The 13,007-nt window shown below is 46.7% G+C and overlaps 1 protein-coding gene across 1 annotated transcript in view; it reads left to right on the forward strand.

Moving 5' to 3' along the window:
* LOC138567897 (SCO-spondin-like) overlaps positions 1–13,007 on the forward strand; it is a 1,036,222-nt gene that overhangs the window by 559,254 nt on the left and 463,961 nt on the right. The window contains exon 61 of the mRNA XM_069646396.1: positions 11,446–11,616. Within this exon, the coding sequence (XP_069502497.1) occupies positions 11,446–11,616 (171 nt within the window). The remainder of the gene's footprint in view (positions 1–11,445; positions 11,617–13,007) is intronic.

Genomic DNA, 13,007 nt, shown 5'->3' on the forward strand with positions numbered 1-13,007 from the left:
AGGACACGCTCGGGGCTCCGGCTTCGAGGGCTGTGTCGACGCCGCAGATGCTGGCGGCGCTGCATCTGACGTCGACGCCGATTTCCTCGACGTCGACGCCGATCCTCTCGGCGCCGATGCCTGTTCTCTCGACGCCGGCGCCGATTCGCTCGACGGCATCGACGCCTTTCGTGTCAGAGGTACCCCGTGGCACGGGAGAACCCCCTAGGAAGGCTCTGGTTAAGAGCAAGCACTCTCGGGTGCCTTCTTTTCGCCACCTGGAATATATTTCAGAGGCGGATGAGGATTCTGATGGCCTGGTTCCTAGTCAGTTTCCTGATGAAATTGTCTCGGGCCATAGTCAGTTTGCCGATTTGAGGCAGTCACTGCATGATGCCAGTGGACTGGACACCTCTCCGGAGGTGGAGTTTTGTAGGCCTGAGCCTGGCTCTCATGCCGATTCCTCGTACCGGCGCCTTATGGCTAGGGTTTCTGAGTACTTGGGATGGTCTGCTCCCCCAGGGGAGTTTGTGCAGGATGATCTAACGGACATCCTTGATGTTGGTCCCCCAACTGACCCGGTACTGCCGTTCCATATGGCTTTACAGAGAAGGGTGGTGGCGGCTTGGACTGCTCCGGAGAGTCTCCCGGCGGTGGGCAGATCCTTGTCGCGAAAATACCATCCAGCCAGTAGCGACCCCTGCTACTTGACCAGGCACCCCACTCCGGAGAGTTTGGTGGTGCAGGCGGCCACGGCCCCAGCGAAGCAGGCGTTGTACCCTACCATCCCTCCTGACAGGGACGACAAACGTTTTGATGGCTGGGCGAAGAAAGTGTTTTCTTCTGGTGGTATGGCGCTTCAGGCGGCCAACTCCATTTGTGCCTTGTCTCGTTTCACACACACTCTGTGGAACTGTGTTGCGTTAGCGGCTGATCATATTCCCGAAGGGGACGAACGGGATGGTTTCCTTGCTATGGTCCAGGATGGTAAGGATGCCATGTGTGAGTCCGTTCAGTCGGGTTTGGACTTAGCTGAATGCGTCAGTAGGTCCATGGCGGCGAGCACCGTGATACGCAGGTTTGCGTGGTTGCGGAAGTCGGGGTTTGCTCCTGATGTGCAGTCCCGGCTCCTCAACATGCCCTTTGATGGTGAACACCTTTTTGGCAGCAAGGCTGACGAGAGCCTTGAGAGGTTGCAGACCTCAAAAGCTGCAGCGAAGTCGTTGGGCGCTGCAGTTCGCCAACCTCCGCCTTTTTGTCCTAGGGGACAGCAGTGGAGGGGTGGTTCCTTTCGCTATTACTCGTCCTTCGGTAAAGCGAGAGGAGCTGGCAGTCAAAGAGGCCAACGCAGGGGTACCAGAGGTGGACGACAGGGTACCCGTGGTGCCAAGGCCGCTCGGGCAGTTGCCTCTTTGCCCTCAGGTAACGCCGCAGCCGCTCCCACTCAGTCATGAGGCCATGTCCCATGGTTCGCCGGTTGGGGGAAGGCTGGCGCAGCATCTTGTAGAGTGGCAAGCCATTACTTCAGATGTGTGGGTTCTGGAGATCATAACCCACGGCTACTGTCTTCCCTTTCAGCACAGGCCTCGCGACAATCCACCGGGGAACCTCTCTTTGCAGAGTCCAGATCTGCTCCTTGCGCAGGAAATTCAAGCCCTGCTGGAGAAAGGCGCCATAGAGCTGGTGCCTGTAGCGGAGAGGAACAAGGGATGGTATTCCCCTTATTTTTTGATTTCGAAGAAAGACGGGGGATTGAGACCCATCATGGACTTGCGCGGTTTGAACAAACTCCTCAGGAAGGACAAGTTCAAGATGGTTACTCTCTCTCAAGTCCTCCAGGCCCTTCAGCTTCAGGACTGGTTGGTGTCACTCGACCTCAAGGATGCTTACTTCCATGTGCCGATCCATCCCAAGCACAAGGAGTACCTGAGGTTCGCGGTTGGCGACTCGCACTTTCAGTTTCGGGTCCTGCCGTTCGGATTGACCTCCGCCCCGAGGGTTTTCACCAAGCTCATGGTGGTGGTGGCAGCGCATCTCAGGCAAGGGGGGATTCACGTCTACCCCTACCTGGACGATTGGTTGATCAGGGGGAGCTCTCCCGAGCAAGTCCTGGATCATCTGTCCGTCACCTGCCACTCCCTTCACAGGCTGGGCTTCTCCCTCAATTTAAAGAAGTCCCATTTGATGCCAACACAGCGGCTCCAGTACATCGGAGCAGTGCTCGACACTTCCCTGGGGCAGTGTTTTCCTCCCCAGGTGAGGGCTCTTCACATTCAGCAGATGGTGCACAAGTTTCAGCATGCCCAGACGCTCCCAGCGTTCGAGTTCTTGAGGTTGCTCGGCCTCATGGCATCCTGCATTCTTCTGGTGCCAGAGGCTCGCCTGCGGATGAGATCTTTGCAGTGGGCACTCAAGACGCAATGGTCGCAGTCCTCCGGCAGGATGTCGGACCCGGTTCAGGTGCCGCCCTCGGTCACCCGGGACCTTCTGTGGTGGGCCGTCGAAGGCAACTTGATGAAGGGGGCTCCATTTTGGCTTCCCTAGCCGGAGGTGACTATCGTGACGGATGCATCCCTCATGGGATGGGGAGCTCATGCCAACGGGCTGACAGTCAGCGGTCGTTGGTCTCCGTTGGAGTCCAGGCTCCATATCAATCTGTTGGAGCTGAGGGCCGTCAGGCTAGCCCTGAAGGCTTTTCTGCCGACTGTGCGAGGAAAGAGTGTCCTGACCCTGACGGACAACACAGTGGCCATGCACTACCTCAACAAAAAGGGGGGGCAGGGTCACTTCCTCTGTGCTGGGAGGCGATGCAGCTCGAGTTCTGGGCCATCCAGCAGGAAGTTTCGATCTCGGCAGTTCATCTGGCCGGAGACGAAAACGTGACGGCGGATGCTCTGAGCAGGCAGAGCGCGATCTCTCACGAGTTGGAGTTGGCTCAGGAGATTCTCCTGGCGATCTTTGCCCTTTGGGGGACCCCTCAAGTGGATCTCTTCCCTCCAGTGTCAACCGGAAGTGCGAAAGGTTTTGCTCGCGGGAATTTCCTCCAAAAGGAGCCTTAGGAGACGCGTTCGTGGTGGAGTGGTCATTCCCGCTGCTGTACGCGTTTCCTCCAGTCCCCGTCATCCCGCAAGTGCTGCGGAGGTTACGGAAGTTCGGTTCCCGGATGATCCTCATTGCTCTGGCGTGGGCTCGGAGGACGTGGTACCCGGACCTTCTCGATTTGTCCATCTGCCCTCCACGTCGTCTTCCCTACCGAGACGATCTGCTGTCACGGAAGGGGTGTCAGGTTCTCCATCCAGAGGTCAGATCCCTCAACCTTCACGCTTGGCTTCTGAAAGGTTGAGGTATAAGGATTGGGACCTCCCTGAAGACGTGATGGAGGTGTTGCTTTCGGCCAGAAGGCCAGCATCAAAGTCTCTGTACCGTTGCCGTTGGCGTAAGTTCTGCGACTGGTGCAGAGTTCGGAATGTGGATCCTTTTGCATGTGACATCCCCATGGTTCTGTCCTTTTTACTTTCTTTGGCCCACAGGGGCTTGCAAGTGGGTACCATTAAAGGTTATCTGGCGGCGCTGTCCATCTTTAAGCGCTCGTCTGAAGAGTGTTCTTATTTTAAAATCCCTTTAATTTCACAGTTTCTGAAGGGGCTCACTAATGTGTTCCCTCCGTCACCTTTCCTGGTGCCCGGTTGGGATTTAAACCTTGTTCTTAAGTTTCTTATGGGTGCTCCGTTTGAGCCTTTACACTCTTGCCCTTTGAGGCTGTTAACTCCGAAAACTGTGTTTTTAGTTGCGGTTACTTCCGCTCGCAGAGTGAGTGAGTTACAGGCACTTTCAGTTAAGCCACCCTTCACTGTGTTTCACAAGGACAGGGTTGTCCTTAGAATTCGTCCTTCTTTTCTTCCGAATGTAGTGACGGAATTTCATTTGGCCCAGAAGGTTGTTCTTCCGGCATTCTATCCTCCTCCGCATCCTGGTAAGGAAGAGGAGAGGCTCCATAGGCTTGATCCTAGGAGAGCTTTAAGCTTTTATGTTTCACGCATGTCCAGGGTCAGAGTGGACAATCAACTCTTTATTGGTTACGCTGGAAAGCGTTTGGGGCAAGCTGTGACGAAACAGACTTTGTCTCGCTGGATTATTTTGGCCGTCTCGAAGTGTTACCGCTTGGCGGGTAAGGACCCACCGGCTGGCTTGCAGGCCCATTCTACCAGGGGTATGGCTGTATCTACTGCCCTGCAGAGGGGTGTTCCTATTCGCAACATCTGTGATGCAGCCACCTGGGCTTCAGTACATACATTTGTACGTCACTATTCCCTCGATTCCATCCGAGCACAGGATCTGGCCTTTGGCAAGGCGGTCCTTTGCTCTGCTATTTGATTGGCTATTCTAAATTTTGATTCTAAATTCTTTCCCTCCTCCTTGCTCTGGTACTGCTTTGGGAGTCTGTCATAGATATGGAATACGTCGGAGGACCCAATCCCCTCGAAGAACAAGTTACTTTCTTACCTGGTAACGTTCTTTCGATGGGATGGTCCGACGACGTATTCCATATCGCTCCCGCCCTGCCTTCCCCGCTGCAGAATTTCTTTTGCGATTGCAGCTTACGTTCCGCAAGGCTTTGTGTCTGACTGGCAGTTGACTAATGTCACATGTTCTGGGGGAAAAAACTACAACTGAGGCTACGGGCGTCGTGCGTCCTACTTATCACATCGGATGACGTCGGACGTTGGAGGAGGTCTTCGACGACGGCGCATCGACGTCATCGACGCAGGACGCAGACGCCGAAAAAAGTTTCCGAAGCAGCACAGCTGTGGTGATTACATGTCATAGATATGGAATACGTCGTCGGACCATCCCATCGAAAGAACGTTACCAGGTAAGAAAGTAACTTGTTCTTCAGTGGAATTACTGACAGTGGAATTACCGCTGGTGGTAATTCCACCAAAATCCCCATGGAGACCTATGGACTCCATAAATAGTTACTAACAGCGCCCTACTGACACTTGTAATCCAGCGGTAATTCTTCCAGACCAAATGGCGGTAACGAAAAATCTGTTTGATGGTGTCTCAGCAGATTTACCGGAGAGATACCACCAAACTTGTAATGATGTCCTATTTCTCTCTTTTTGAATTGTTGTATTGTTACAACTGCACACATTACCTTACAGTGAAGTGCAATTAGGATTCTTTGTAGACAAGCTGGTGGCAGCTCTGATATTTTTACAGTTTGTGTGCTATTTTAATTGTGCAGTTTTGCATCTATTGCAAATGGCTACGAAAGGTGGCTAGCACCTTAAGATAGCTGTCTGGCAAGGTTTCTCACTTGTTCATTGGCCATATTATTCTTTGGCCTTCTTCTTGCCTTCTCAGGTCAGGAAATGCCTTTTATGAAAATCCCCTTCCTGAGGAAAGCTGTGGCTTTCTCAGACTAACGGGTGTTGTGTGTGTGACAGAGAAGGGGCCCAGAATGTCTAGTACCAATTCATATATCTGGTGCTTGCAAGTCTGTAGCTGGGCAGATGTGGTGACCAGTGGCTATTCATGACTGGATAGCCACTGGCTGTTTGGATGGTGCAGATCCTTACCATTGGTGGTCTTGGGCTTGCTCCCAGCCTGAATCTTGGATAAAAGCAAGACTCATGCAACTGTGCAGCAGTTCTCTACGGGGAAGTACAGCCCACTGAATATCCAACAATGACCGCTTCAGCTGACCAGCATCGACTCCAGCATTGTTCCTCTTCCTGATTTCAAGAAGGCCTTTGTTGGTGCTTCGACAACTTGACCGGTGAGAATAACCTGTCTCGACCCTTACTCGTGGATCCGTGCCTGCTGAGACTTCAGAAGTGTCCCTGGACCAACTGGTGGACTGACCAGCTCGCTCCTGGGCTACTTTGCTTCAGCTATTGGCATTCCGAGCAGAACCTTGGAACTTTGCATATTTGGCCATCTCACACCAAGGGAAACTGTGCTGGGTCTGCTCCTGTGTTCGCTGCTAACAATCCGGCTGTCGGTGCCTGACCGTGGTGACCTTCATTGAACCATGTCATCTTCATGCCCCTGAGGTGTACCGTCACTGTTGATCCAGAGGATGTCTTCACCTGTCTTCGTTTGGGTTTTCAAATGGAAGCTGTCTGGAACCAAGTCCTAAACACTGCGACCGACTAAAACGAACACCTGTGAAGCATTGTCCCTTCTGTTTAGACATCTAAGTGACTCTCCCGAAAGGAACCAAGACAGAAGAACAAGCCTGCAGCAAAGTCTGGAACCTCCACAAGTGCCATCCAGAGAACTCTGAGCAGGGGGGATGAGTCTACATACCTGCTGCTTTTTCCCCATGTCTACCATAGGATAACAAGCGTGTAAAGTCCTGTCCCTAACTCGCTCTTACCTGACCTTTCGTCATAGAACCTGGGTTCAGGATCCTTCCCTAACTTGCTTGCACTTTACTAAAACATTTATCTAGCTTTTATGCACTTTAATAATCATAATCACTGGCACTGCAAATCTCTATATAAACCTACCCGAAGAAGTATATCCTTTTGAACTGGTGACTTTTGGGCGGAAGACTACAAGCCATTTTTAGGGTTGGACTTTATAAGATTGGCTTGATTCTGTAGAGTTCTGCCTATTTCTATGAATCTGATGACTCACCTGAGTTGCACTGGTAATTGATTAAAATGCTAATCTATTCCACCTAAGGATGAATGCATGTTTTATAGGTTTTGTGTGATAATATTTGTCTAGAAATGTGACTTGCTTATTGCATAAACTATAGCCCTAATAAGTATTATACTTACATGTCTAACTGGAATTACTAGTGTTGCTCTGTGTGGACTCGCTGTTGCCCTAGACCACTCTCAAACCCTTCCTGAAACTAAGTGTTTGCTTCTGTCATGTCAATTACATTGGTTAGGGCCCTCCTGTGCACCATAACCAACCTAAGGCAGTAAGGTACTCCCAGGGAGCATGGTTCTTGATGTGAGGGAATAGTTGAGGCACTATTTGGGTGACCGAGAAGCCTCTGATTAAACATATTATCCCAGCTCCCAGGCCTTCTGCCGCATAGGTGACTGCCAGAATCGCTTGAGATTTATAAAATTCCAGCGCAAACCTTATTGCTTTTTCTCCATACCATAGTTCAAACCTCCCAACCACTTCCCCACATCTCGCCAAGGCCGCAATAGTTTTGATTGGCTGTTCTTTCCATTTTAGATCCTTGCTGATCCTCACCGGTAAGTGATCTTCTTGCTCGAGCCTTTCGCCAATCAAAGTTATAGAGAATGTTCCTGAGCGTCGGACATGACACGACATACACTTTGTCTTTTTGTGGTTATAATTAACCGTTTCACAGAACAGGCTGAATTAAATGTGTCCAGTGTGTTCTATGGGCCTGTTGGTGTTTTTGATATAAGCACAGCATGATCGTCAAATAGACAGGACTCCTAGTTCCTCTCTACCCAATGTTTGGGCCTCTACCTCAAAGCTGGCAATCTGAAAAATGATTCCATTAGTATATGGTGAAAAGAGAGGAAGCGCCAAGACGCCCCCTTGCCTAACTCTTTTTACAATGGAAAATGGGTGGGGTATATCTACTCCTAGGCACCAGAATACTACTGCTCAATTATCCATGTGATCGCCTCTCATAGCTTCCAACAAGGCAAAGGTTCTGACATCCTTGCCAAGGCATTCCCCAGCCACGGTTATTGTACTGAAAGCTCTCTTCTGCAAATACTATATACATCGCTTATTATGCTGGACCTAAATGCTTTTGAAGTAGCACGTTCAAGAGAAAAGCTTGATCTACTTTGGAAATAGCTGTCTGAAAAACAGTGAGATGGTGAAATACATTTTTTATTTGATGTATTGTGGTTCCACATGTTAACCTTTCACATAAGAAAAAAACATGTTAAAACACAAAAGAGAGACAAGAAAAAAACACAAGAGTTTCACTGCATTACATTCAAAATATTAAAAACATTTGAAATTCCATAAAATTGTATCAATAATGTTTCCCAAAGTTGTACCTATCTATACATTTCAATGTCATGGTTCTGTAAATAACCAAGTTCATAGATTCAATCTAAAATAGAGCCCAAAGTAAATCTTCCTTAAACCTGTTATTTATCTTAAGGAGCATAAATTAGACTTGCTTAAAATTTTGAACACATCCAAAGTCAATGGAATGTCATGTCCACTCGAAAGGGTGTCCCAAAATTCTTTAGTCATCAGCCATTGAACATTGTACGTAAAGCTTCCTGACAACAAGATTCTTGTGTTAGCTTACACAGGGCAAGAGGTTAATATGTGTTTTAAAATGTGTATATCCTCTTTTGAGCCACAAAGGTTACAGATGTTGGTAAACTGTTTGGTATTTGATCGTGATGCCAATACTTCATTTGTGAGGAGCAAATTAAGCCTAAACCACAAGAAGACAGATCTCCAGTGCGGTTAGGAACATTTTCCAAAGACAACGGTATGGCACCTAATAGTTTATCTCCCTTCGACAAGATGTTATAGAGAGAGTAGGCTTGCATCGTATCAATGGTCTGAATCCCGTCAGCCTGGATCAACATTCTTTTCGAGGGGCTTAGGTTATTTATCACCACATCCTTAGTCTGCGCATTGCTTGTTATAATGACACCTGCATATTTCTTCAACTTAACTAGCAGACTAAATCTATCAGTAGACATTGCAACCTTTAAGTCATCAGGAATTGAGTCCTGAGGAGGAACCATTAGCTTTCGATATAATGATAGCACCTTCCAAGCATACCATCCTCTGAGTGATACTAAGCCGGGCTCAAATCTTGAGGCTGATATGGGAAGGCCCAGGAGTCAATCCAGGGATTTTTTTTCCATATAAAGCCTTCTATGAGGTACCAGTCCACCTCTCTTGCCAAATATGATATTTCCATTCCATATAAAATAGTGGGCACGACTTTTAATTTATAAAACTCGATAGGAGGTCAAATGGAAAATGTACAAAAAGTATTGCTCATTCTTTTCATTTGGATTGCAAAAAGATTGGATCTATTTTTTATCGTTTTATGATATCCGTCTTATTTGGGGTTGCATTTAGTACGAAACCCAAGTATTTTAAATTTGTGGCAAGCACAACAGGGCTTCCCTTTATCATTGTGTCAATAAGATGCTGAAGCCCCAGCTGAGTCTGGTCTACTACAGCCACATCGTCTGCGGCCCATGGTGGAATGTACAGTTAACTGGAAGGGTTATCTGGATACAGCGAGCTGTCCATTATGTGGGGAGGTCAGGGAGGATCTAAAGCATTTCATTCTTTTCTGCCCAGCATACAGGGACATTAGAAGTTCACATTACTACCTGTTTTTAGACAGTTCAATTTGCTCTGTTATCGTCCTGTCGTGCTTTTTCTCTTATCTGCAGATTCAGTATATGTTGCTAGTGCCTTGTTATGTTTTTTAAAAGGAGCTATGTATAAAAGAAAGGGTGTTTTGGCAGTGTTATGAAGGTCTTTATTGAATTCTTGTTGACTGTATAATGTATTATTTTTATTCTGTATTGTTGTGTTTTTGTCTGTTTGATGGATGTTCACATCCAAATAAACATATTGCCTGACTGATATAATGCTGTGATCTGCGCACCAGTTTTTAGGTCTGCCCAATAATACATTCCCATAAACATTTGGTTATTATCAGCTGGTGTGTTCTGCTGCGTCTACCTGCTTACATTATTTATCAAACCATCCATTAATCCCTAGCGTGTTGCTACTGACTCCCTTGAAATCCTTTTTAAACACGGATCTAATCACATGGGTACATGTCGGATAAACCTCGGTTACCTTCTGATCTGTACCAGATATCTGACAAAATACTTCTAATAATGGAATTCTTGCAAAGTATATACCTCAGATATCCATTTCTTAATTCAAATCTAGCCAATGCACTATGTGCTTATTTGCCAAATGTATTCTTCCTTCAGTATTCACACAGTCCTTCCATCATTTTTCTATTGCATTAAACTATTTAGGACTGCCAGATCATGCACACTTTCTAGATGGATGACCACTTCAAAATTCTCTAATAAACACCAACTCACACATGTAGTTTGAAAAGTTTACAGGCATGTAGCTCATTATTGTTTGCCGGCAGACTGTGTAGCTTTTGCTTAACCTAATCCTCAGTTGGGGACTCGTCATTTCAATCAGAATGATTAAATCTTCAGCTGAATAAGAGAGAGTGCCCCCTATGTATGACTATATTTGTATAGCTAGATGTTTTCCCTACATACTACTCATTAGATCCTCATTTCCTGGTGGTCTTGTACATTGTACTTGAAAACCAACACTAATTGAGGGTAAGGTTCTGAATTCAATCGATAGGAGCGATCCCAGCGTTCCACCTACCAAAACCAATTTATTTTGGATTTCCTTTTTCAACCGACGTGTGGTGTGCCTGAACTAAATCATCACATGTCAAAGATAAGCAACCCACTTCATGTCTCAACAAGTGGATCGACTTGCTGGAGGAAAATCCCCCACTTTAAGATGTAACGTCTAGTTCTGCGGTGCAGTAAAGTTGGCCATAATTCTGTTACTGGCAAGGCAAGAGGCAGTAGTGGACATCCGTACTTGCCATGAGGCCCATTCTCCTAAAATAGAACATATCCCATACTGTCCAAGGTCACAACACAAGCCTCCCCACTCGCCTACTAACCTTCCTGCCATCCATATTTCATCCATCTTGCACAGCAGTTTTGTATTGCCAGGGTCTGGAATTATTTTAAGGTGATATTTTGAGCGCTTTGTAAAAGTTGGAAAATGAAATGTACTGAAACAAAATGACTTGCATCCATTTTAACAGTGATGGTCAGGTGAACCCAACCATTTGGTATATATGATTATAAAATGAATCGGATTAGGTGTACCATTTTTCCAAATACGTTCTATGTCTGAAAGTCTAGTTTTCAAAAGACTCGTGCAAATGATCATTTTAGACACCTCACAATACAGCTGCAACAGTTATGTTGACTACTGATGTATCATGAAAAAGATCACCGGTTACATGTCTTTATACGGACATCTTTTACAAAGAATGAACATATATCAAATATTTTATGATGAAAAATGTTATAGAGAATGCACTTTATACATTTTTATTTTGGGAGGGGGGGCAAATCCCTGTGTGTCACCACTAAAAACTGACCCCAACCGTTTCCCAAAAATATTTAACCCTTTTCCCAACCCCTAAATGCATTTACTATAAAAAAAAATGTGCATAAAATATTCGATATAAAGATTGTATACCAGATCTACGGCTAATAATCTCTAAGCATTATGTGTGCCTTCTTGTCCTATTAGTGTGTGCTGCATTGGAATTTGGGATACAACTTTGTTTACTTTTGAGGAACGCATCAGGTGCGGATGACATGCGCCTCATGCCTTGGTCAGCAAGGGCTGTCTTCCTGTGTTTACATTGATCTCTTTTGACTCCAGTAGGAGGAGGCTGGAGCCCCTGGTCTCCGTGGTCTGACTGCTCAGCCTCCTGCGATTCCGGAATTCAGACCCGGAACCGATCATGTTCCCAACCCCACCCTTCACATGGAGGAGCAGACTGCAGGGGGCCACAGATCCAGACACGGGACTGTAACACGCAGCCATGCAAAGGTAGGTGGTGTGGCAGATTTAAGGCAAAAGCCCATGTGGTCAAAATTTTCAAAAAAGGCCGTAGGGGTTGGTGCAATGTGGATGTGAAGGGAGTGGTACGGGATGCGAGGAGTGTGAGGTGGCCTTGTGCATGACAGTGGTATATTTAGATATACATGTTTTATTTTTCTAAGTTTATGCTTTTCAATTTTTGAATGGATTGGTATCCTGGCAAAAGAAACAATGTAAACAAAACTGCACAGACTTTATAAGCAACACATGCGTAGGCCGGAAGGCTGATTTATCATGTGATCTGCTGATTTGCAAATTGGCTTTGTTGCGCACAGAGTGTTCCTTTAGGTCTTGAAAGACAAATATTCTGTTATGTTCTGGTTGAAAGTTAAAGACTATAGGGCCTCATTATGAATTTGGTGATATCTCTGCAGTGAATCCGCCGAGATACCACCAAACGGATTTACCATTATGACCATTTGGTCCAGTGGAATTACCACTGGATTACAAGTGGCGGTATGGCGATTACAGTTCTCATTTGGGGATTTCGGCTGAATTACGACCGTCAGTAATTCCGCCAGAATGGCCACTTTTTAACACCACAGTGGCAGAATTACCACCAGCATTTTGCTGGGGGGTTTTTCTCCACCATAGCTCCAAACATGCAATTCGGTGGTGCAGTAATGTGGCGGTAATGCAGTGTTACCACGTTACCACTGCATTACCACCGTTTTTGGCAATACTGCCGAACTCACAATGAAGCCCATATTTCCTCTGTAACAAATCTAAAATAATCGCTACACCGCTTCCTCCCCCTACGAACGACCAACCATAACAGCTAAGCAGTGCCTGGGTTCTTCCCTATCCCGATAAAGCTTCAGGTCTGCAAATGGCATCACATACATTAAAACCCTTCTGCCAGCCATCAACCCACCCTGCATGTTGCCGAAAACTTGAGCGCTCGCTGCTGCAATCTGAGCGTGATCTCCAGGTCGCAGGTTCAAATCCCGGCAAAGCCAACTCAGCCTTTCATCCTTCCGAGGTCGATAAATGAGTACCAATTTCGGTTGGGTGATATCGTATGTAAATATGTGCTCTGTAAAGTGCTTTGGATTAAGGCGCTATATAAATAACACATCATTATCATTATCATTATCAAAACGAGGAATATCCAGTGACAGAGGTAATCAAAGAGCAGGCTCCTCATCTGCCGAAGTCCCTCATACATTACCAAGAGTAAATGCCGCTTTCACTAATGTCTGAGTTCCTGCCCAGCATCCACAGCACAAAGGAGCACTGAACTACAGGCAAAGAAGCCTTCAAGAACAGACCCATTGAAGCAAGTTAAATAATGGAATGGGGAGAGACAATGTCACCAGCGAAATAAACAAATGGAAATA

The sequence above is a fragment of the Ambystoma mexicanum genome, chromosome 2p (genome assembly GCF_040938575.1).
Source record: "Ambystoma mexicanum isolate Mex_15411 chromosome 2p, UKY_AmexF1_1, whole genome shotgun sequence".
NCBI lineage: Eukaryota > Metazoa > Chordata > Amphibia > Caudata > Ambystomatidae > Ambystoma > Ambystoma mexicanum.